General features: G+C 49.4%; 1 protein-coding gene across 2 annotated transcripts in view; it reads left to right on the forward strand.

The window, feature by feature from the left end:
- Positions 1–253: 253 nt before the first annotated feature.
- The window catches only part of IQSEC2 (IQ motif and Sec7 domain ArfGEF 2), a 39,890-nt gene continuing 16,372 nt past the window's right edge, over positions 254–23,771 (forward strand). The window contains exons 1-3 of one of the 2 annotated variants that reach the window (XM_089904523.1): positions 254–963; positions 2,773–2,868; positions 22,636–22,897. In XM_089904523.1, coding sequence (XP_089760649.1) covers positions 938–963; positions 2,773–2,868; positions 22,636–22,897 — 384 coding nt within the window. In that variant the 5' untranslated portion in view covers positions 254–937. The remainder of the gene's footprint in view (positions 964–2,772; positions 2,869–22,635; positions 22,898–23,771) is intronic. The other variant, XM_089904524.1, reaches the window with a different exon arrangement.

The following is a 23,771-nucleotide window of genomic DNA, read 5'->3' on the forward strand; positions in this document are numbered from 1 at the left end:
CCCCACACCCTTCAAATCCTCCAAATTGTCTCCTTTCTCCAGCCCCCCACATAAGGAGGAGAGAGAGATTACTGTGGTAGGTCGATGGGGATTCTAGTTTGACTGGCTGTATGAACTTTAGTAAGACTCTTCCCCTCTCCAGGCCTCAATTCCCCCCTCTGTAAAATCAGGTGGGCCAATTTCCTTGGAAGAACAGCCTCTAGATTGTGAATGGCGTGTCTTCTGATTTTTGCTTTTCTCTTTAGGGAGCATTTCTCTTAGCCAGTTCAGAAAACAACGCAGAAGAAAGTGAGAGCTTATTGCAATGGTCAAGAATATCGGCTGGGCCCTCATCTTGATTTCCCCAGATGGGTGATTTGAATTTTACTTGAACTGGAGCATCCCAGCATAACCACCACACAGAGTCTCTTTAACTCTGTGGAAGATGAGAATGTTTGTGAAAAGCTTCTATGGAAAGGTTTCTGTATTCACAGGGCAGCAATATGGCCAAGGGGACAGAGTCCTGATTTGGGAATGGCCAAACCAGGTCCTGATCTTGGGGTTCTGCTACTTACTAGCTCTATTACCTGTGCCGAGTTACTTAATGTTTCTACATCTCAATTTTCTCTTCGGGAGAATAGGGCTAGTGACACGTACTTGACAGGGTACTTGGGGAGATTCCAGCAGAGGTGCATATAGTGAGCACAGCCTGAGGTTTGGCCGAGAGGAGTCACTTCAAGCTCTCAAAGCTGCTTCCTCGTACTAGGAGTTCCCAGCCCTCCTGGGGGAGCAGGGGAAGGAGCAAAGTTTCCAGTTGCAGTCTGGCCTATAGCCCAGCAGGCCTGGCCCCGCCTCCTTGGTTCCTCCTTCTAGGGAAGGGCTGGGGAGGAGGGGGTGGCAACAGCGGTGGAGGCACCGCCCTGGCCAGGGGGCCTGCCCTCGGGACAGGTCCAGACCCATGGAGCCCCCCGGGAGGAGTAGCAGGTAGGAACCTGGCCCCCACCCCCAACCCTGCAGCCCGACCCCCTCCCTTCCTGCCCAGGCCTGGACCTGGTCCCTGGGCTGCTGATTCAGCAGCCTCCTGGCTTCCTGGTTCCTGGCTCTCCTCTTGGATTCTTGGAGGCCTTTGGCTTGGGGGAGGGAGCCAGCTCAAGTGGGTGAGCCCAGGGGCATCTGGGTGCCCAGCTCTGTAAGAACCCTGGAGCCCTGAGCAGCGCAGTCGGTGGCCTGTGAGGGGTGTGATTGGTGGCTGCCCTGGCACCTAGCCTGGCGCTGCGGGGCTGTCCACAACCGCTGAGACTCTCTGATACCAACATTCCAGCAGCCTAAGGGTCTCTGAGTCTCAGGTTTAATGAGTCAAGGACTTGGGCCAGTGACTGGCACTTAGATGGCACTTGAGAAACAGTCGTTCTGCTGATGACAATTATTCCAGAGGCTCTGATAAGAAGAGTATCAGATTCCAGGATTCTCTGTTAAGGTTCTAAGATTTAGGCATCCTCTCCAATTCGCAGCAAGCGAGATAGTGGGCAGCTGGCCTGGCCTGCAGCCACATCTCCTGGCCTTTACTTCGGCTCTTGAATGGCCAGGCCCTGACCACAACCTGCCTTCAGGGGCTCGTGGGGGGCAGGGGCTGGCTGACCTGGCGCTCACTCCCAGTATCTGCCCTGTGCTGGGTAGGGCAGGGACAGGGCCCTCGGCCTCACTACCCTGCTGTCTCTTCTCCCCCTTCCCCTTCTCTGGACTTTAATCGTGGGAAGCAGGAGGCAGAGGGGCCTTTGGACCCCACGCTAAGGGTGGGAGCACAGCGCTGGGGGGCGGAGCTTGGGCCCTGCCCCAGGCTGGGGGCGCAGCACTGGCCTGAGAAGCAAAGAACCACCCTGTCCTCTGGCTCGCTGGGCCCCACTCGCCCGCTCAGCCTGAGTCCCATCCTGTCACCAAGACCACTGAGACCTTGTCAGCTCTCCTCCGCCCTCGCCTCTCCTGTCCTTTGCTCTGGCACTCTCTGCCTCTCCCTGTCTTCTCTCTGTGTCTTTTGTCTCGCCCTTTCACTGTCTTCCTCCTTCTCTGTCTTTCTCCTTTTCTGTCTTGTCTCTTTCGGTTTCTCTCTGTCTCTTTCCCTCTCCTCCTCCAGTGTCTCCTGCACCACCCCCACCCCCACCCCGCCCTGGCCTGGGTTCTTCCCCCACTTTGGACCCAGAGCCTCTTTTCTCCCCATCCCTCCCTCCTTTCTTGTGAGGGGGGTCTTCTCTAAGGGGGAACCCCCCCATACACCTTTTCCCTTTCTCTTTCATCCACCCTTCCCTCTCCCCTCTTCCCTACCCGGGGCGTCTGGTGTGAGGAGGGCTCCCTTCCCCCTTCCCTACTGTGGTGTCCCAGTGTCTCTGAGGCCGAGGTCCCCACGGAGTCACCTGGAACACAGGAGGCCCAGCCCAGCTCTTTCGTCTCTGCTGCCCCCTGTTGTCGTTGTGTTCTGTTTGTGGTTCGAGTGCCGTCCTCTCTTTCTTGACTTTGTGGTTTTTTCTTTTTTTCTTCCTTCCTTCCTTCCTTCCTTCCTTCCTTCCTTCCTTCCTGCCTGCCTGCCTGCCTGCCTGCCTGCCTTCCCCCTCTCCCTCCCTCCCTCCCACCCCTCCTCTTCCATTCCCTATCCTCCACCACCCATTCCTCCCAGTCTTCCCCTTTCCCCTACCCCACTCACTTTCACCTCCTTGTCCCCCTTCCCCACCCTGCCTCTCCCCTCCCTCCCTGTCTCTCTCTCTGTCTCTCTTTCTCTCTCTGTCTCTTGCTGTCTCTCAGGTCCACAGCGTCTCATACTCTACACCAGTATTGCTGTCCTACTCAGGTCCTTGACTCCATGAAGCTTACCCCCTCAGGCAGGCTGGCAGAGAGCAGGTAAGAGCTAGACCCACCCCTCCCCCAATCCCTCACCCCTCCAGACAAATATCAATATCATTGCCAGCCCCTCCCCCATCTCCCTCTAGCCTCTGGAGTGACTGTGGAATGGGTGTCTGAGCGTGTGAGGAGAGTGACTGGGGGACCAGGCCAGAAGACCGAAGAGGACATTCACAGCCTGTTTGTAGCTTGTCCTTCCTTAAAAATCCTTCTCTAGATACCTTCCCCCCACCCCGAAGTGGGAGTGGTTGGTCCTAGAATATATAACATTTGAGCTGTTTTGTAGGATGAGTAAGAGTTTGTCAGTTGGATAGGATGGGGAAGGGTGTTTAGACAGAGAGAACAATCTGCTTATACTTTTGGGGAAGGAGATTATTTCCAAGTTAATTTGAAAACACATTTTACATTTTCTGATTATAATGCAATGAAATAAAATATTAATAGCAATGGCAAAAAGCCTAGGTCCATTTGAAAGTTTAAAAATACTTGTGTTAAAGAGGAAATAAGAATGGAATTTATGGACTATTTAGAATAAATGTCAGTTGAAAATGTCATAGATCAAAACCTATGGGATATGACCATGGGGGTTCCCAGAAGAAAGTTTGTAGTCTTAAATGCTTTTATTAGAGAACAAGACAGTTTAAATGAACTAATTATTCTGATCAAGAGTCTAGAAAGTTCTAGAAAAAGAATAACCAAAAGAAAGCAGAATCAAGTAATTACTATATATAAAACCAGAAATTAATGAAATAGAAAACAAAAGGTTTGATAAGCTAAGAGGTGTTTTTTGAAAAGACCAACAAACTAGACAGACCCTCCTCTGGCAGTTATGATTGAGAAAAAGGCAAGAAAACATAAATAAAATAAGGTATGATGAAGGGGATTTAACCACAGATTCAGAGTATATGAAAAAGTCATAAGAAAATGCTTTGTGTAATTTTATACCAATAAATGTGAAAATCTAGATGAGATGGGTGATTTTCTAGGAAAATATAAACTACCAAAATCACTTAAGGAGTGGCAGAAAACCTGAATAGAATGGAACAGTATAGAAGAAGTTTAAAAGATGGTCAAAGTTTTCTCCTCAGAAATGGTACCAGGCCCAGCTGGTATTATGGAAGTTCAGGTATCATGGAAGTTCTATCCAATATTGAAAGATCAGCTAATAGGAAAAGATGGACAGCTTCCTAGTTCATTCTAGAAGGCTGGTATCACTGGACAGGTTTAGACAAAAAAAAGGAAAACTATAGCCTAGCCTCACATATTAATAGAGCAACACATGTTTTAAATTACAGATTCTCCAACTGAATCCATCAGTATATTAAAAGAAGACTGTATCGTGACAAGTGAAGGTTTGTCCCAGGAGTACAGGGATTGTTCAACATTAGGGAAGCTGTTATTGTAATTGATTATACTAATAGTTATACAATCTTTTTACTCTATCTCCATAAATGCTGAAAAAATAATCTGACAAAATCACACATCCATTCTTGATTTTAAAACCCTTAGTGCCTTAGTTATCTCTTGCTGCATTGGGGTAATTTGTTAAACAGCAATAGATAACTAGTACAGTAAACTAGGAATGAATGAAAACCTCCTTAACTTGGAAAGAATTTTTATCAGAAACCAAAAACAATCATCAAATGTAACAATGACGTGCTAGATAAATTTCCATTCAATTTGGGAACAAAATAAGGATGACTACTATCACTGTCACTAACCAGTGTTTTCTGGAAGTTTTAATCATTGGGATTAAAAAAAGAAATAAGTGGTATAAATATCAGAAATAGAGTCAGAATTAGCATTATTTGAAGATGATATAGTTGTCTACTTAGATAATCAAAGAGAATAAAAGGAAAAATTATTAGAACTAATAAGAAAATTCAGTGAGATGGGTAGATACAAGATAAATATACACCCAAACCATCAACTTCTCTAAATACCATCAATAACTAATTAGAAGACATAATAGAAAAAGATTCCCATTCACAATAGCAAAAAAAAAAACAGATAAAATTCCTACGAATTTATAAGAAATTTAAAATACTTCTCTGTAGAAAACTAAAATTTCATCAAAGGCTATAAGACTTGAATAAATCAAGAGTCATATCCTATTCTTGGACGGGAAGAATTCAATATGGTTTAAAATGACATTTTCCCCCCCAATTTGATCAAAAGATTCAATGTATTTCTCATTAAAATTTCAGTGGTATTTTCTTTGGGAATTGTGCAATTGGATTTTAAAGTTCATTTGGAAGAGTAAATGCCCATGAATTACTAAGAAAATTTTGAAAAAGAAGAGCAATGAGGGGGGACTTGCCCCGTTAGATATAAAAACTTACCATAAATCTACAGAAATTACAAATATTATATCATCACAGAAATAGAGGAATACATAAATGGAACAAAATAGAGAATTTAGAAACAAACCCATATATTCATATGGGAATTTAATTTGTGACAAAGAATGCATTTCAGATCAGTGGGAAGTCAGTAAATAAGATGGGACTATTAGCTACCATTTGGAAAAAATTTAAGTTAAATCCCTACCTTGTACAAAAACAAATGCAAAAAATAAAGCTGTAAAAGTACCAGAGGAAAATCCAGAATATTTTTATAACAGCGTGGAGAAGCCTTTCTGATCAGGGTTTAAGAACTCAGGAGCCATAAAGTAAAGAGCAATAATTTCAACTACATTAAAGTTAAGAACTTCTGTGTGGAGAAAGATACTATACACAAAGTTAAAACAGAAACAACAGGCTAGAAGAAAGTATTTGCTACATAGACATCAGGCAAAGGTTAATACCTCTGTCTATATCGTCTCCTGGAAATCAATAAGAAAAAGGTGCCTTACCCATTTAAAGTGGAGAAATAACGTGATTTGACAATTCAGAGAAGTAGACAGCTAATGAGTGAGAAAGGATGTTCAACCTTACAAATAGCCAAAGAAATGTAACTAAAACAACAGCGAAGTACTAACTTTAAAGTACCAAAATTTAAAAGATTGAAAGGGTTGTGAGGAAACAGAATCTCTCATATTCCTTGATAAGAGTACGGATTGGTTTCATTTTATTATGGGACCAGTTTGTTAGCTGCCCCTAGAAACTTAAATGTGCATATACTTCCAAGCTGAGAACTATGTCTTAGAGTTAGGTTTCTCTAGAGTTTTACTACTAGGTAGACCCCAATTTGGCCAGCCAGAGGCCTTTTCTAAAATACCCCAACCCCAGCTGCAAACATAAGACATACTGTGCAACTCTATCACACGCCCTTTTGTAGGGTAGCATTCTCAACCAACTCTTAATGAAAAGGTTGCATGATATATGCTTCTTAAATAAAGACGGGATTATATGAGTAGGAATAATCTTTATTTTTAGCCAGTTTATAAAAATGTTAAAGCCACGGAAATACCTTTTATCTACATTTTAAACAAAATGTTCATTCCCTTTGCCCAGCAATTCAACTTTTAGGAATCCTTCAAAACTACTTTCAGACATATGCAAAGATGTTCATTGCAGCATTGTTTATAATAGCAAGCAATTAAAACAACCTACATGTCCATCAGTAGGAAACAGCTTTTCCTTCATGATCCATCCATACTCTGTAGCAGATCAAAAGAAAAAGATATATCTCTAGATACTCACCTGGAAAGACCTCTAAGACTTATTGTTATATGAAAAAAGCAAATTGCAGAACAGGGCTTATAGTATGATCCCATTTTTGTAAGGAAAAGAAAACCCCCATAACAACAATGAAAAAAATGTTATACATACCCTGTCACAATTTTAAAATTACTGGCCTTTTTTCTTGGTCCCATTTCCTTGCCTTTACTAACTTGTTTCCTTCCTCCTCTATACCTTTTTCCTGTATCCACCTGTTGTTTTTCCTTTTAATAACTTGCTCAAATACCACCTGATTCATTCAGCAAGCATTTGTTCTGCCTGCTCTCAGTTAGGCCTTGTGTTGAACCTTGGTGGTATATGGGAATGAGCTGTATCTGGTCCTACAGTCAGGGAGCTCAAGTCTAGAAGGGAGAGAGAGACACATAGACAATGACTGCATAGTGTGGTTTGGGATAGAACAGAAGTAGGCCCAGAGGGCTGCCAGAGGAGGGGTACCTAACCCCACCTGTCCCCTACAGGAGGGGACATGTGTACTAAGTCTTGAAAAAGTAATAGCTTTCCTTTATCCCCCAATCCTGCCGGAAATGGTTGCCTACTTTTTGGCTCTTCCAAGCAGGATGACCTAATGGGGGAGAATAGTTGGGTCAGTATCTTTATTCAAGTCCAAATTCGGCTACTTCCAAGCTCGACTTTCGGCAAGCCTCTGAACTTCTATTTCCTCATCTGTGCAATGAGGACAATGCCTATTTACCTCTCAGGGCTGATTTTAGGATTGGAGAAGGTACATGTAAAACTCCTGGATGACTGTCAACTGTTGAAGGGCAGGGACTACCCATGTCTTGTTTTCCTTGTAGCTAATATGTAGCCTTGGATTGGATTGGATCTAAAAGCTGTACGTGTCTAGGGATGGTTCTGGAGCAAAGGATGCGCCTGACCATAGTGGGGCTTTGGGATGAGGAGGCTGAGAGTAGTACATGGGATGGAGGGGATCACACCATAAGAAGAGAGAGCCAGGGAATTCGCTGGCAGTCCAGTGGTTAGGACTTGGTGCTTTCACTGCTGGGGCCCGGGTTCAGTCCCTGGTCAGGGAACTAAGATCCCGCAAGCCTCGCAGCATGGCCAAAAGAAAAGAGAGAGAGAGAGAGAGAGAGAGAGAGAGAGAGCGAGCCAGGTCCCTGGTGTTGACATGAAGGTGACACAGGAGGGAAAATAAGAGTAGGCGGCCCTGGGAAATGGAGCCCAGAGGGCATTCTGGCCCTGGTTCTTGGTCCTATTCTGCTACTGATACCATCTCCTATTCTCACAGTGCAGGGCAGGGAAGCATGGTGGACCAATACTTGCATTGATGTCAACATGTCTCAATTCAATCCCACCTCTGTCACTCACTAACTGGGTGACCTTAAACAACTCACTTCACATCTCTGAGCCTAGTTCCTTATCTGTTAAAAAGAATACCAACATCATGGGGTTTATTTATTGAGGAGTAGAAGAGATCATAAATAGTATTCATGTTGTTGAGTGCCTGGCACATAATGAGTACTCAAAACAGGGTAGCTGTTATTAGTGTTTGTTTCAGTAGACACTTAGGGAGTTCTGCTATGGCAGGGCCTATGCTGGGTAATGGTTCTTGCCTTCCACAAATTCCCAGTCAGCTGGGGAGACTGAGGAGGGCTATGACAGAGGAGAGCACAGGGTGGGGGGCTGCTGTGGAAGCCCAGTGGAAGAGACCTGGCCCCACCTAGGGCTGGTGCAGGCCAACTCAGCCTAAGAGCTGAGTCTTAGAGGATGAGTCGGAGGCAGTCAGGGGCAGAAGGGTGAAGTATGGCAGAATGTTCCAGGCAGAAGGAACAGCATATGCAAAAGAACCTGGATGTTGTTGGGAAGAGCCAGAGGTTTGTTACGAGCCTGGGTTGCATGGGTCCCAAATGGCTTCAGGTGGCCCATGAACCTCCTGAAATTGAATGAAAAATGTTGTGTGTGTCTAGTTGTGTGCATTTTCTGTTGGGGAGGTGGTTTGTGGCTTTCATTAAATGCCTAAAGGGTTTTGGGTTCCTCCAAAAAAGGTTAAGAACCAATGTTGCTGGTGATGAAGTATCATGTGAATGGATTCTAAATAGGAGAGAAATTTGGTAAAATTTGTGTTTTAGACATATCACATTAGCAATCGGTATGAAAAATGGATCGTATGCATGGAGGCCAGCTGGAAGGCCTACACTGGGATATTGGCATAGAAGAAGTGGCTTGGAGCAGGGCTACTATGTTGCACTACTCCCGTGGGCACCATTCGCAAAGAACCATTTTAATTTCAAATTATGGAATCTAAATTCTTTGAGAGATAGACCCAACAGCAGGTGAGAGAAAGGGAGGAGGCAAGGATGGATCAGTGTTAGCAGAGGGCCAGAGGGACATGAGTCCAGGGTAATAGTGCAGGAGGAGAAGGGAACCTCTATTAAGGCTCGCCCAGCACCCAAAGTCCGTGGTCTCAGATATAATTACTAACTTCCATCCTACTCCTGATTCTCGGAGATTCTGAGTGACACTGGAGACACTTATTTCTCTATGTATTTGGGGGAGGAATTACTTCTGGTTTGTGAGTCAGGTATTTTCCTGAAGAAAGTCGTGTTTGAGCCAGTCATCCAGGGTCTGTAAAGATTTTGAGTGGTAGAGATGGGAGAGGATGCTCTGAGAGTGAACACAGAGGCCTGGAGGTGAGAAATGGTAAGGCTGAACACTGATGCGGAGGTTAGACACGCCTCAAACAGCTGTCTGGGGAGCCCAGGGTCCTTTCTCGTGGTAGGCAGCTGGAGAGCCATGAGCAGTTCTTGAGGAGGGAAAGTAACATGATCAAATTAGCATTTTAGAAGGAAGGGAGACTAGGGAGGAGGCTTTTGCAGTAATCCAAGAGAGGTAAGCTGAGGTAGTGGCTGTGGGGATGGAGCAGAGGAGGTGGATTTGAGAGGTGATGGGGTAGAAGAGAGAGCTGGAGTCAGAGAGACTGAGTAGATAATGGGGGTGGAAGTGGGGGGTGGAGATGACTGAGGGTGGTCACGGTGAGTTGCCCGTGTTCAGGCCTGGCAATGGATTCATTCATTCAACAAATATTTATCGAGTGCTAGACACTGTGCTGGGCATTAAGGATATAGCACTGAGCAAAACAGATGCCTGTCCTGATGGATCTTACGGTGGGTGAGACAGATAGTAAATAAATAAGCAACTAAATATATAGAATGTGTCTGGTGCCACACCTATCTGGGGGATGATGTTCCAGCGAGTGCAAAGGCCCTGAGGCAAGAGTGTGCTTGTTATGTTTGAGGGACGGCAGGGAGACCAGTATGACTGGAGAAAGAGTGAGCGAGGGGCAAGGGGAGTAGATGATGAGTTAGCAGAGGCCAGATCATGTGTAGTCTTTTAGAGCTATTTAGGGGGTAGAATCAGCAGGATTCAGTGGCTGACTTGGTAAGGGAACAGGAAGAACCTAGGGTGACTTCCAGGTGTGTTTTGGGCTTGGGCCACTGGGTGGTGGTGCCTTTCACGAGGGTGGGAAATGCAGGAGGACAGGTTTGCAGCGGTAAGATGCTGCATTAGAGGTCCCTGTGAACTCTGAAGGCCCTAAGGGCCATCTTGGTGGAGCTTCCAGCAAGCATTAATTAGGCTTGATGGGTCTGGGACCCAGGAGAGAGATCCATGCTAGAGAGAGAGATGTGGGGTCATCAGCCATACCTGAAGTTATGGAATGGAATGAGATCACTGACAGAGAGTGTGGAATGAAAGAGAAGAGGACCAGAGCAGAACTGGGGAAGAGGTACTAACACATAAGGAATGGAGAAAGGAAGAGGAGCTGGGGGTGGTCTGAGAAGTAGGAGGAAAACCAGCAGGGAGTGGGCTCACGGAAGCAGAGGAAGGAAAGAGCCGTCTGCGCACGGGGGGGCTTGTTAAGAGTGGCAAATGTTACAGCTGGGGGAAGTAAGATGAGGGTGGGAGAGAGTCTATTGGCTTTAACCAGTGGGAGGTCCTGGGCGACCTTACTAAGAAGAGTTTCTGTGGCTTGGTGGGCGCACGAGGCAGATTGCAGTGGGTTGAAGAGCCCGTGGGAGGTACTGAAGTGGAGATGGCCAGTATAGACGAATTTCTCAAGAAGCTTAGCTGTGAAGAGGAGAGAGGGACACTGATTGCTAGAGGGAGATGTGGGGGCAGATCGAGGGTTTTTATTCCCAGATGGGAGAGACTTGAGCTTCTATAAATGTTGGTAGGAAGGAGGCAACAGAGAGGGAGAGGTTGAAATACTGGAGCGAGAGGGGATGATTGTTATGGAGGTGGTAGCAGGGGTGGGCTCCAGAGCCTGGGTGTAGGGACTGGCCTTAAATAGTATAGGGGCCCTCTTTTTCTCACAGGGAAGGAAAGCAGAGATAGTGGTGGTCAGGGGAATTCAAGGGCGTTGAGGGGATTAGTGAAAGAAATGCTTCAGAAAAGTTCAAAGCAACACATGGAGATCCCTGACAAAGAGCACGGATGCTGGAGCTAGGAGGAAGCAAAGAATACTTCTGGTTGGAAGTCAGGGAGGACTTCCTGCAGGAAGCAGCATTTGAGCCGGGTTGTGAAGTTCAGACAGGATTTCAACAGGCAAAGCTCTGTGCAGAAGGAAGAAACAGAGTCAGCAAAGGCATAGAGGCGTGAAAAGGCTGGACGTGCTGATGTAATAACGAACAAGCTAGTTTGATGAAGGCTGGGCGGTATAACGTTGATGGCACTGATGCTGACAGTAACAGTAATAGTTACCATGTATGAGGCACCAAACCTACCCTGTGGCAGGTGCCTTACATACTTGAATTCATTTAATCCCCACCACATCCTGCAGAATAGGTATTTCCTCATTTTGCAGATAAGGAAAATAAGTCCTAGAGAGGTGAAGAAATGGACTAAAGGTCACCCAGCTAGTAGGTGGTGGGGCTGATATTTAAACCCACGTCTGTCTGACTCTAAAGCCTGGGCTTTTTCCACCTGACAGGAAAGGCCAGGTGAGGCCATATGGTGGGGGAGCCTTGAATGCCAAGTAGAGGAATCTGAACTTTATCCAGGAAGCTAAGGGGAGCCAAGGTGGGTGTCTGAGCAGAAGAGATTCACACTCAAAGGTGGGCTTTAGGAAGGCTAATGTGGTCCAAAAGAGTAGGGAGAAGAAATCAGGAGGTGACTGCAGTGTCAGGGTGAAGGGTAGCAGAGGCCTGGCCTGGATAGGAGGGGAGTGAGCAGGGGGACTGGAAGATCATTTGTTCCTCATGACAGCCTTGAGAGGTGTGGAGTTCCCTTCTCCTTTTATAGATGAGGAATGGGAGACTCTGAAAGGAGGAGCTACTTGCCCAGGACTTGAGCACTGGTTCATGTGGTTTTGCTGACTCAGTGACTCTGTGGAACAATGTGTCAGAGGGAGCTCTGAGTATGAGGAGGGTGTGTGTGTGTGTGTGTGTGTGTGTGTGTCCCCGCGTGCGCACCCCTGCACGCGATTGTCTGTCAGATGGACAGCAGTGCCTTCCCTTGCCTTCTCTTTCCTTCCCATGTCTTCCCAATCCTCCAGCATCCTGGATTCCATATTTCCTACATCTCCTGAGCCAAGGGGGTCTGGGAGTGGGCTGAGACTGTTTCTTTGGAAATCCCTAGAAGATCAGCCTTTTCACTCCCAAGACACCTGGTCCCGCCCCAGCCCTCCTGCCTGTCCATCCACCCCATGAAAATGTAGTCCAGCTCCAGTGACTGCCACATGCAGACTGGCCCCGGTACTGCTCCGCAGGACCCGAGGAACAGGTGCTTGTTCCTGCAATGTTTCCTCCCCGCCGCTGTGGCGCTTCTGTGTGGGTGCAAGCGGCCACCTTGGTAATTAGGTTCAGTTCATGAGCAGTTAACAATAACCACCACCATGTTCCCATCACTCTTGTTTGCCAGGCATTTGACATGTATTCCAGTCCTTTGAACAATCCTGTGGGGTTGGCATCATAAGCCTCATTTTTACAGATGAGGAAACTGAAGCTCTAAGAGGGGCATTAACATGCCTGGGGCCGCAGCCTAGAAGCACTTGTAGAGCTGGCCTTGGAACCCAGGTCTGTTTGCTTCCAAAGCTGTGGACTTTCCACGCACCATTTCTAAGCATCTCCTACATTCCCGACGCTGAAGCCTTCAGGAAATACAAATCTTTGTCCTTCAAGGGCACAGTGGATTTCTAGAGATAGTACCAAGTTCACCCTAAGGACCTGCTGGGAAGAGTCTGAGACTTGGAGCTCCAAGAACTTCCAGGTTTAAATCCTGACTACCGCTCACCCAGCTGTGTGACCTTGGGCAGATATCTAACCTCTCTGAGCTTGAATTCCCTCATCTTTAAAATGTTGCACAGTTGTTGCAGGGGTTAAATGAGATGACGTATGCAAAGTGCCAGCAGAGAGCTGGTTGCTACTATTTATGTTAAAATTAAGGTTGGGCACCTGTCAGGTCAGAAAGGGAGTTTACATACTCTGGGTGTAACCTTAAGCCTGAGCCCAGCCTGAGTGTGGGGGAGGGCCGTTCCAGGAGGGGGACCAGCAACAGGCTCCTTCAAGACTCAGATGGATGTGGCCCCATTGGTCACACTGGCCTTCCCATTCCAACCCCCATCCTAGCCCTACCTCCCTGGTTCCAGCCCTTCTTGTGTCTCCCTTGCTCTGCAAACTAATGCCTCTGCCTCTCTCTGTCACCCGCCGCCTGTGGCCTCTACCCTGCCCTTCCTGGCCCCAGGGAAGAGGAGGAGGAGGAGGAGACTGAGGAAGAGGAAGAGGAAGACGCTCATCAGTTCTGCTGTCCGGCCTCCGAGTGCAGTAGTCCCTCCTCTCGGTAACTGAGAGGACAAGGGTCATTTTCTATGCAGAAGCAAAAGCCTTAACCAGCCCCCTGCCCCCTGCCCCCTCAATCCCCCATGGGACCCCGTCCCTGCTTCAGGAACCAGATGGGCAGGCATAGTGCCCCGTCCTCACCCACCCCCTTCTTGGAATTCCCACCCTCACTGCTGTCTCCCCTGGACCCCAGCCCCCAAATTATAAAGGCTGGAGCCCTAGGTCTGACTAAAATGTGGGAGCAGCAGAGCTTGGAGCTTGGAGCTTGAAACCTGGACCCTCCCATACCCGCACCCCACTTCCCAGGCACCCTGGAGCCTGCCACTCCTGGAGAGGTCTCCAAATGACATCCCAAGGACCTACCTCTGTCCTCTGTGAGCACAAACAGAGATGCAGGGTGCCTAGGGCTTAGAGGACCAGATGGGGTCGGGACCCAGCCTGCTCATTCCCTCGCTGTGGCCATTGCTGCCATCTCTTCTACTGCTTGGAGGCCTTGTCCCGTGCCTCCTGCCACTCCCATAGTGCTCTGTAAATATGATCAGGAGGAAAAGGCCTTTCAGAGTGCGTGTCGCTGTGTACAAAAGAATTTCCATCAATAAAAGCTGATCTCTTCTCTCTGTCTGATGTATGTTCCACCCCACCCCACTTCCCTCTCCCCATCCCCACCAGGGTCTTACCTTCTTTCCTATCCAGGGCTGGGAACAGGGGCTGGGAGAGAGAGTAGGGTTTGATTTTATTGTCAACACCCACAAGGCACTCAATAAATGAATGAATGATGTGGCGCTCTCACCATGTGCAAGCCTAGCGCCTTCTTCAGCCTGAGGTGGTGCGAGCTGGTCAACTTGGACACGTTTCTTGGCCTCCCTGCTACCCAGTTTCCCCATGTGTAAAAGGAGGAGGGAGGCTGGACCAGAGGATCTCCAAGGGCTCCTCCAGCTCTGACATTCTGTGAATCTGAGATGGTACAATTTTAAGAAACTATGATTGCATGACTTTAAGAGAGGATAATTCAGTGACACATTCCATCCAATTCTGTGGTTTCTCTTTCTATGATGCTGTGATTTGGGGATTCTACAATACTGTGGTTTTAAGATTTCATGATTCTACCATTTAGAACAAATTCTGATGGTGTGATTTTAACATTCTGTGATATTAATAGTCCTTGATTCTGTACTTTCAAGGTTCTGATTCTACAGCTTTAGGGATCTCTGAGTCTGAGGGAAAGCCACTGCCCCCAGATGCAATAACCCTAAGTATTTCCTGCACGTGCCAAAAGCTAGTTCTAAGAATCCCCAGAGGCTGTTGGCAGGAAGGCAGAAGGTGTCCTCTATGTGCTGTAGAACCCACACCTTCCATGATGAGTCTGTGTTAGGAGCAAAGCCAGGAGACTCCCAGGTGGGCTCATACCCCTGCTTTCCCTTTCTGAGCCTTTTTTTTTTTTTCATTAGACAAATCTGAGTTTACCTTATGGTTCTGCCACTTACTCTCTGTATAACCTTGAACAAGTATTTTCTTCTCCTTGAGCTTCATTTTCTTCCCAAGTACAGTGAGAATAGATCTACCTCTCTGCGTTGTCATGAAGATTAGCAAGAAAAAGCACAAGGAGCTCAGCATAGGGTCTAGTGCACAGTTGCCAAGTGTGTACTGATTGGCGGCTCTTGTTTTGATTAAGGCCCAGGTGAGAGTCCCTCCTCTCCTTTGTTTCCCCCCTCCCTTCAGCATCCCCATCACACGCCCTGGTAGTTTTCCAGAGGCTCGCCTCACTCTTCACTCGTTGCTTGACTCACTTAGGCACTCAACTCAGCTACTCACTCACTCATTCAAATTCTCATTTATTTCTCCCCTCCCTTCTTCCCTCCCTCTCTCTTCCTCTCTCCTTTATTTACTCTTCCAGAAGGCATTGCTCAAACACCTACTGTGTACAAGGTTTCAAGCTAAATACAGTGAGGGACTGAAAGTAAGACAGTGGCTGTGTTCTCCATAAGTTCTCCATCTCTCAGGGGAGATAAGAATTCCTTTGGGAAAGTAGGCAGGGTGTGAAGGGCAGAAGTGATTGAGCAGATATGGCTTCAGTAATGAGCAAAATATGTTCCTGGCCCAAAGAGTAGGGCGATGTCAAGATGAGCTGGGGGTGGTGGTGTCCAAGGATTGCTGGAGGAACAGGGGCAAGAGTAGACGGCCGGGAAGGATTTGGATAGATGGTTTGAGAGGTGAGGCATTAAGGAATCAGAGACAGCATGGACCAAAACCTGGTGGAAAGCCCCAGGGGTTGTGTTGGGGAATGATACATACATTGCTCGGTTCAAGCTGGGCGTGTGAGTCTAGGTGACCTGTGGCTGTGGAGGGGGAGACCATTCTACCCTTCATTTGATTGGAGATAGAAAGAAGTTAGGGGGCACAGGGGCTCAACTAAAGGTCAGATAGCCGTTGTGGGAGCCATGGGGGTGTAGACTCCTGTGTAGGCAACTGAATTGGCTGAGGGCCTGTGCTATGGGAAAGGGGAAGGTTTCTATCTGTTGTGAGGGAAACGTGTGTGCCTGTGCACAGGTGTGCGTGAGGCTGGCAGGTGAGCGAAGAGTGAGAGGCTGTGCACTGTTGTGTATCTGAGGGAATGTGATTGTGTGAGGCTGGGCGTGAGGGATTCTGAGTGTGTGAGGTTGATTGTGTGAGGTGGCAACTTTCTGTGCCTGGCAGTCTCTCTGCATGTGCCCCGGTGGAGATAATCACAAGAATGTGTGTCAGTGGCTTTTGAGCCTGTGGTGCTGTGGCTTTTAGGGTGACAGTTGTCAGACAGGATGGTCACACAGACACACATGACTGCCACCTGTGGTCTTAGGGGACCAAGGTGGCTGCTGGGCCCTGGCCTGGGCATAGGGAGGTCCACAGAGGTGAATTATACCAGGCCACTGCCCATGGGAAACGGGAGTAGTGTAGGGAATGGACACTTCAAGAGAGAATCTCAAGTTAGCCGGTGATAAGGACGGCCTGTGACATGAGTGTGCACAAAACATAGAGGGGGGATAACTGACCCTGTCAGGTTCTGTGGGGGGGTGGGAGTGAGTCAGAACCAACTTCCCAGGAGGGCTGGCTGGCTCAGGGCGCCACAAGATTCAGAAAAGCTCAGCCAGACCGACAAAGGCTGCAGGTAGAGGGGAGAGGGAGGAAATCCTGGGCAGAAGAAGGTAAGAGCCTGGGCACAGGCGTGGTGCTGTGGATCAGCTTACCTTGCCTAGAAAGTTCAAGGAGCCTGCTGCCACCAACATCTAGGAGCTTAAAGGTGCCGGGGGGCAGGGGTGGGGACTGGACGGATTCAGCTAAAAAGTTACGCTGGCCTGGAAGATAGGGGATTGGGGTTCTCGTCCTGTGTGACCCTGAGCAAGCAAGTCACTTAGACTTTTTGAGCCTTAATTTGAATCTCTGGAATTAGATGGTTCGAAAAGTCCATCCCAGTTCTGTGGATCTTCTACGCTTGGCCAGCCAAACCAGTGAGTCATTGCTCTCAAAGTCAGGCACTTCTTCCATCTAACCTCAGTCTTTCCTGCTTCCTCCTGGATCGCTTTGTCACTCACACACTCCACAAATATTTACTCAGCATCTGGCCCTCTGTGTGCCACTGTGGGAAGGCACAGGGAGCTGGAGAATGCAAGGACTCTGCCTCAGAGGGACTGCTCAGTGCTGGGCTGGTGGGTACAGGCATGAGCGATGATTCGACTCCTGGCACCACCACTGCTGAGCATTGAGACTTTAGGCAAATTACTTCATCTCTCTGTACCTCAGTTTCATCTGTGTTATCCCCTTCAAGGGGAACAACCCAGACCTTGCAGAGTTGCTGGGCCTAGCTAAAGGTAGGTCCTCAGTAAATGACAACTACTATATTTAGGGCTGCAAAGGAAGCAGAGCCAGGATTGAAACCCTGATCTGTGTGCTCCCAAGCCTATGTTTGCCCGCTGGGTACCCAATCAGCCCCTCCGATGGCTTCCTCTTCCCCTGCCAGTCCTTGTGCCAAGCCGGGCTGGCCTCAGGTTTGGAGTCTTTGTGGCGCTGGGATTGGACAGCAGAAACAGCTTGTCGAAAAGCTGTCGGGGGAGAGGGAGGTGACTGGAGTCCCTCTGCCCCTCTGCCCCCACCCCCCGCTGGGTCTGGTCTCCTTGCCCAGTCTTCCTCCAGAGCCCAATGCCCCTGGCCTCATCTAGGTGTGCTGACCTCCTTGTCTTGTTTTCTTGTCTCTCACTTCCGGTCCCCCCCACCCCGCTTTCAGCCCAAGTTGTCATGGGGATAGTCCTCAGCATCCCTAGCTTCCTCTTGCCCTCATCTTATGGTATCCATAGCAACAGCCCCCATTCATTTCCATGGCAACTGCATCCTGATCCCATCCCCTGCTGGCTGCCTGGCTCCGGTCAGTGCCAATAAAGGGAAGGAGAGAGAGATACCTCCCATTAATAGCAGCAGCCAGAGTGGGTCAGTGCCCCCGCCAAGGGCAGGCCACCCCAAATCCCTACTGCCCGTTCTGCCCCGCTTCTCCCCATCGTAATGCCTTGGCTCACAAGGTCCCTCACTCCTTCTCTCTACCAACTCCTCCTAGGAAAGGCCCTATTCAGTAGCTCCCCCACCCCACCACTGCCCCATGAAGCCTTCGAGGCAGCAGGGGAACTAGCACAGGCTCTGGGCTTTGAATCCCTGTTCTGCCACTTGCTAGTCCTGAGACCTTTGGCATCACTTTCCCCCTCAGAGCCTTCTCCTCACCTGCAAAATCGGAATCCTAATTCTTCCTTCACATTTGCCATGCAGTTAAAATAATGTGCAGAAAATGCCTGACACAGGGAAGGTGCGCTGTAAGTGCGAGTTTATTTTTATTCCACTCAGCATCCCTGCCCCACCCCGCAGCAGGAGGAATCTCTCCTGAGCTCTCCTAGCACTTCCTCTGTTCCCCAGCCCTGAGAACTTTCAGCTTTATACTGTGGTTAGTTGTGTAACGTGATTTATTCCCCCCGCTGCAGAGGATGCTCCCCAGTTTCCCTCACAGAATAGCCCAGCAGACAGCACACATGGGTGCACGTGTGCGCGTGTGTGTGTTTTCTTTGCTCCTGTTCCCGGCTGGGAGGAGTCCCAGAGAGGTAGATCTCCCAGGCCCTTTCTGAAGTGCAGGAATCCAAAGAGGGAATTGCATTTTGAGCTCCACGCGGATGAGAAACTGAGGTGCATAGAGGTAAAGGGACACACCCAGGCTCACACAGCGGATAAATGGCTGTCAGGACCTGAACCTAGGTCTGCCCAGCTTCTTATTGCACAACATGTTCTCTGTGTGTGTGTTTGTGTGTGTGTGTGTGTGTGTGTGTGTGTGAGAGAGAGAGAGAGAGAGAGAGAGAGAATGAATATGAGTCTATTGTGAGATGTAAGAAAGAGAAGAGAGATTTTTCCATGTGATCAGCATTTGCCACGCAGTTAAAATAATGTGCAGAAAGTGCCTGACGCAGGGAAGGTGCGCTGTAAGTGCGCTGAGTGTTTGGGAGTTCTGAGTTAAGGGATCCCACGTCCCCAGGTCCCATTTCTTTAGCAGTGTGTATGATGCCCTCCAGCTCTGTCCTTTTTGGGGGGCTGTGTTGACAGCCTGACCTCCCTGCCACTATTACCTTTGCAACCAAAACAGAAGGGAGAGGAGAACTGCCAAAGGGTAGAGGGCCAGGGGCCGCAAGGGGCTAGAAGTGGGGATAGGCAACAAGATGTCATGTCATGAGAAGACAGCCTAGGCCCTGGGTTTGCATCCTGACTTTCTCACTTAATAGCTGTGTTACCTTGAGCAAGTTTACATCACCTCTTGCCTCAGTGTCCTCATCTATAAAATGGGGCTAATGGTGCCTGCCTCAGTAAATTGTAAGGCTTCAATGAGCTAATTAATGCCTTTGCCCTAGGGATAGAGGTGACTCTAGGGTCCTATGGCAGCACAGAGGAGGGGCCTGTAAGCAATCCTGTGTGAAGGGCTCAGGCAGGCATGGAAGGGAACACCGGAGCTAAATGTTGAAGGGTGAGCAGGAGGTAGCCAGGTTGGGGTAAAGGGGCAGAAGGTATATGAGGCAGAGGTCCGGTCAGGAGAACCATCCTCAGCTATGGTAAGGAAGCTGGAGGTTATCCTATGGATGATTATTCCTGTAAAACCTAAATAGATCACGCCCCTCCTCTGCTCATCTCAATCAGAGGAAAAGCCAAAGTCTTTTTCGTGGGCTCAATGCCCTTCACAATTTTGCCCCAATTACCTTTCTGATCTTATCTTCTATCACTCTCCCCTCGTTTACTCTGCTCCAGCTTCACTGGCCTCCTGGCTGTTCCTCAAACATGCCAAGCACAGTTCTATCTCAGGGCCTTTGCACTGGCTCTACCCTCTGTCTTGACTGCTCTTGTGTCAGATAACCACACAGCTCACTCCTTCACTTCCATCAGGGCTCTGATTATATGCCATTTATTCAAAAAGCCCTTCCCTGACCACCGCGTCTAAAACAGCACCTTTAATCACCCTGCTGTATTTTCCTTCCTAGCACTTCTCTCTACCTGAAATGATAGTATATATTTATAGTCTTCTTCTCCCACTAGAATGTCACTTCCACGAGGGAACAAATCTTACACCTCTTGCTCACAATTGTATTTCCAGCACCTAGCACTGTGCCTGGCATGTAGAAGGGGCTCAGTTGTTGTTTGTTGAATGAGTTATGAGAAGCCACGGAAGGGTTTTAGTGGGGGAGCAAAACGGTCAGATTTCTACTTTGGAAAGCTCTCTCTGGCCACAGGATGGAGAACGGATTGGGAAGAGGAGACTGGAGGCTGAGGTCAAAGTTCAGGTGAGAGGATATATTACCGCAGCCGCCAGAGCTCATTCACTGACTTCCTCCCCACAGAAGCTTTCATTGAGCACCTACTCTGTTCCAGGCCTTGTGCTCTGTGCTAGCGGAGAGATTACCAAATTCTCTTCCTGTGCTGGGATTCTGGGAGTCAGGAACACAAATAGCTGTCACGCTTTGCCAAAGCTAACCTGCTCCATAAAAAGAAGGACAGACATGTGCTGTGTGTGGGAGCCCTGAACAGGATCAGCAATCATTTCTGGCTAGAGGTGGGCTTCGGGAGGGCTTCTTAGTGGTGGCATATGACCTGAATCTTGATGGCACTAGGGTGTGGGGGGGTTCTCAGATTGCAGATGGCAGAAGATGATAGGGATGGCATTGCAGGTAGAAAGTACTGTATGAGCAGTTTGGGAGGTGGAAAGGACAGGAGTATTGGGGAGAAACAGGATTTGGGCTGGCTGGAGGGAAGGGTTCATGGGGTGGGGGGCTGGCAGCCAACCCTGCAGTATGGCTTAATGTTTAAGACTGTGAGCTCTGGAGTCAGACTGCCTGGATTTGAATCCTGGCTCTATCATTAATAGCTGTGTGACCACAGATACATTACTAACCTCTCAGTTTCTTTATGTGTAAAATGAAGACGAATAACAATACCTACCTCATAGGGTTGTTTTGAAGAGTAAACAAGTTATTAAATGTGAGGTGGTAAGAACAGTGCCTTACTAAACATTAGCTACTGTATCTTGGAGAAGCCTCAAATGCCACAATAAGGAACTTGGGCTATCTCTTGTGGGCAGTGGGAACCATGGATGGTTCGTGAACAAAGGAGACGACAGTTGATCAAAACTGGGAGCCATGTGCTGGGAGGGGAGAGGTTTGAGAGGCTGGTGGGCAGGATCCTGCAGTCCTGAAGGGGCGAAGAGGAGCACCTTAGATGCCTGGGGGGCGCTGGGCTGGGTCTGACCCCTGAAGGGGGACTTCACAGGCCCCAGAGGACCAGAAGGAGAGAGCATCTGGGCAGGGTAGCCCCTCAGTCTGTTTCCGCCCTGCTCCTGACAGTGTAGCAGAACAACACTTGGGAGGGTAGAGGGTGAGCAGTGGGCGGGAGCCCCCACCAGGACAGAGCCAGCGCCAACGCTGTAACCCACCGCACCCAGCCCCCAGACCAAAGTGCTCTTCTCTGCCAGGCTGGCAGGCCCGTTGTAGCTCAAGCTCCTGAAACGGTATGGAGCCCCCCTCCACCCACCCCAGCTTGCCCTCGTTCTGGTTCTGCACCCTGGGCCTCTGCAAGTAGGGGCTGGGGAATGGCCCCTTAACCCTTTCGCCAGCCAAGAGCCCCCTCACCCCCGTGCCTGCCGGCCTCAGCCACATCTATTCTCCCCACAACCCCCTCCATGCCTCCCCCTGCCTGTCGCCCCCTCCCAACCCCCCTCCAGTGTTCCTGTCTCTGCGGCTGCTCATCGTGCCTGCCCAGCTCAGGGCGCCTGGGCTCTGTCGCCACCTGAGTTCCCTGGCAGCCTGGTTGCCATGGCACCGTGGGAGCAGGTGTGGCAGAACAACAGCTCCGGGTAACCAGGGCGGGCAAGACCCAGTGCCCAGCTCCTACCACCCTTCAGCCTTGAGACCCTTGTCCCCCTCCCCCAGCTGAACAGAGGAGGCCATGAGGAGAACAAGGAAGTTGCCCCGCAGGGCAGCTCTTTACCTGTGAGGATGCTGGATGGGAGGTGCCTCCCACTGTCACTGAGCCCGTGTCCTGGCGGCCAGGGAACCCTGGGAACTGGCCAAGCCCGGAGTCCAGGCCTCTGAGGGCAGAGGCAGGGCTGTAGGGGGCAGGGCTGGGCGAGCAGGGGAGAGCCTAGATGTGCAGGATGTGGGAGTGGGCCTCAGGCCTGGGGACAGGGCTGATCGGGGATGGTGCTGGGGATATGGCTGGGAGGGATGCATGTCTCGTCTTGTCTCCTCTTGGAGACAGAGCTGTGAGGGGAAGAGGTCTGGGGGGGTGGAGATACAAGGGAATTGGTCCCTCAGGGGAGGAAGGGTTTGGGGATGGAGCTGTTAGGGGCTGAGATGATTAGAAAAAGGAACTTGAGGGGACAGGAGTGGGATGAAACTGGTCTGAGGATAAGGCTGTGAGGGGACATGGCCACGAGGGGACCAGGCTGTGAGAGTAGAGTAGGACTGGAGACAAGACTGTGAGAAGACATGGCTGGAGGGAAAGGAGTCTAAAAGGATGGAGCTGTGAGGGGACAGGGCTGAAGGGGTGAGGACAGGACTGGGAGGGCAGTGAGGAGACTACTTGGGGGGTAGGACTCCCCTCTGGCCTTTAAGTATTGGGGTCCTTGTATCTGTGAGGACGCTGGGGAGGATGGGGTTGTGGGAAAGGATCTGGTCCACCCACTCTCAGTCTGGCCCAGCAGGCCTGTCTCCTGTTCCCACATCCTGGCTCATCTTATCTCATCCCCACAGTGTGGAGGGTGATGCCCCAGGCAGTGACCTGAGCACAGCGGTTGATAGTCCCGGGAGCCAACCCCCCTACCGGCTGAGCCAGCTGCCCCCCACCAGCAGCCACATGGGGGGCCCCCCTGCTGGGGTGGGCCTTCCCTGGGCTCAGCGGGCTCGCCTCCAGCCAGCCAGTGTTGCCCTGAGGAAGCAGGAAGAAGAGGAGATAAAGCGCTCCAAGGCCCTGTCGGACAGCTATGAACTCTCCACGGACCTGCAGGACAAGAAGGTGCCGACGAGATGGCTCTGGCCGGGAGTGGGGGTGGGGGTGGGGGTGTGAGAGGACCAAGGGAGGGATTGGAATATGGCACTCAAAGGTGGTGTCCAGGGAGGGATAGTGAGACTAGAACAGGAGAAGACTGGCTCCAGAACCCTTCACCCTACTAGGGCCTCACTGACCCATTCACCATCCATCCACTGAGTCTTGTATTCACTCAGCAAACATTGAGGGAGCTCCATGCTGGGCACTGGAGATGTAAAGATGAAACACCTGGACCTAGTCCTCAAAAATCTCAGTGTAAGGGGAGAAGCACACACATAAATTGACAAGTTCAGAACAGTGTGTTACAAAATATCACATGTGTCACACAAGGTATTGTTTAGCTACAAAGGGGACACAAAATACTATGTACAAAAGAAAAAAACTGGAAGGACATATCCCAAAATGTAATTGTGGTTATGCCAGGTGTTGGGACTTTAGGTGAACCAAACTTCCTCCCTTCCTTCCTTCCTCCCTTCCTTCCTTGCTCCCTCCCCTCCCTCCCTCCCTCTCCCCCTGTCCTCCCCCCTTTCTTTCTCTCTTTCAATTTTCCTTCCTTCCTTCCTCGCTCCCTCCCTCCCTCCCTCCCTCCCTCTCCCCCGTCCTCCCCCCTTTCTTCCTCTCTCTTTCAATTTTCTTTCCTTCCTTCCTTCCTCCTTTCCTTTTTTCCTTCCTTTCTTCCCTCCCTCTCTTCCTCTCTCTTTCTCCTTCTTGCTTTCAATTTATGTCTTCCTTTCTTTCCTTTTTTGGCTTCTCTGTGTTTTTTCTTTTCTTATTTTAAAATACTGAACATCTACTTCTTGTAAATAAAAAAAGAGGGGCTTCCCTGGTGGCGCAGTGGTTG

The sequence above is a fragment of the Delphinapterus leucas genome, chromosome X (assembly GCF_059928025.1).
Source record: "Delphinapterus leucas isolate spDelLeu-1000000601 "Yukka" chromosome X, BTC_Dleu_Yukka2, whole genome shotgun sequence".
Classification (NCBI taxonomy): domain Eukaryota; kingdom Metazoa; phylum Chordata; class Mammalia; order Artiodactyla; family Monodontidae; genus Delphinapterus; species Delphinapterus leucas.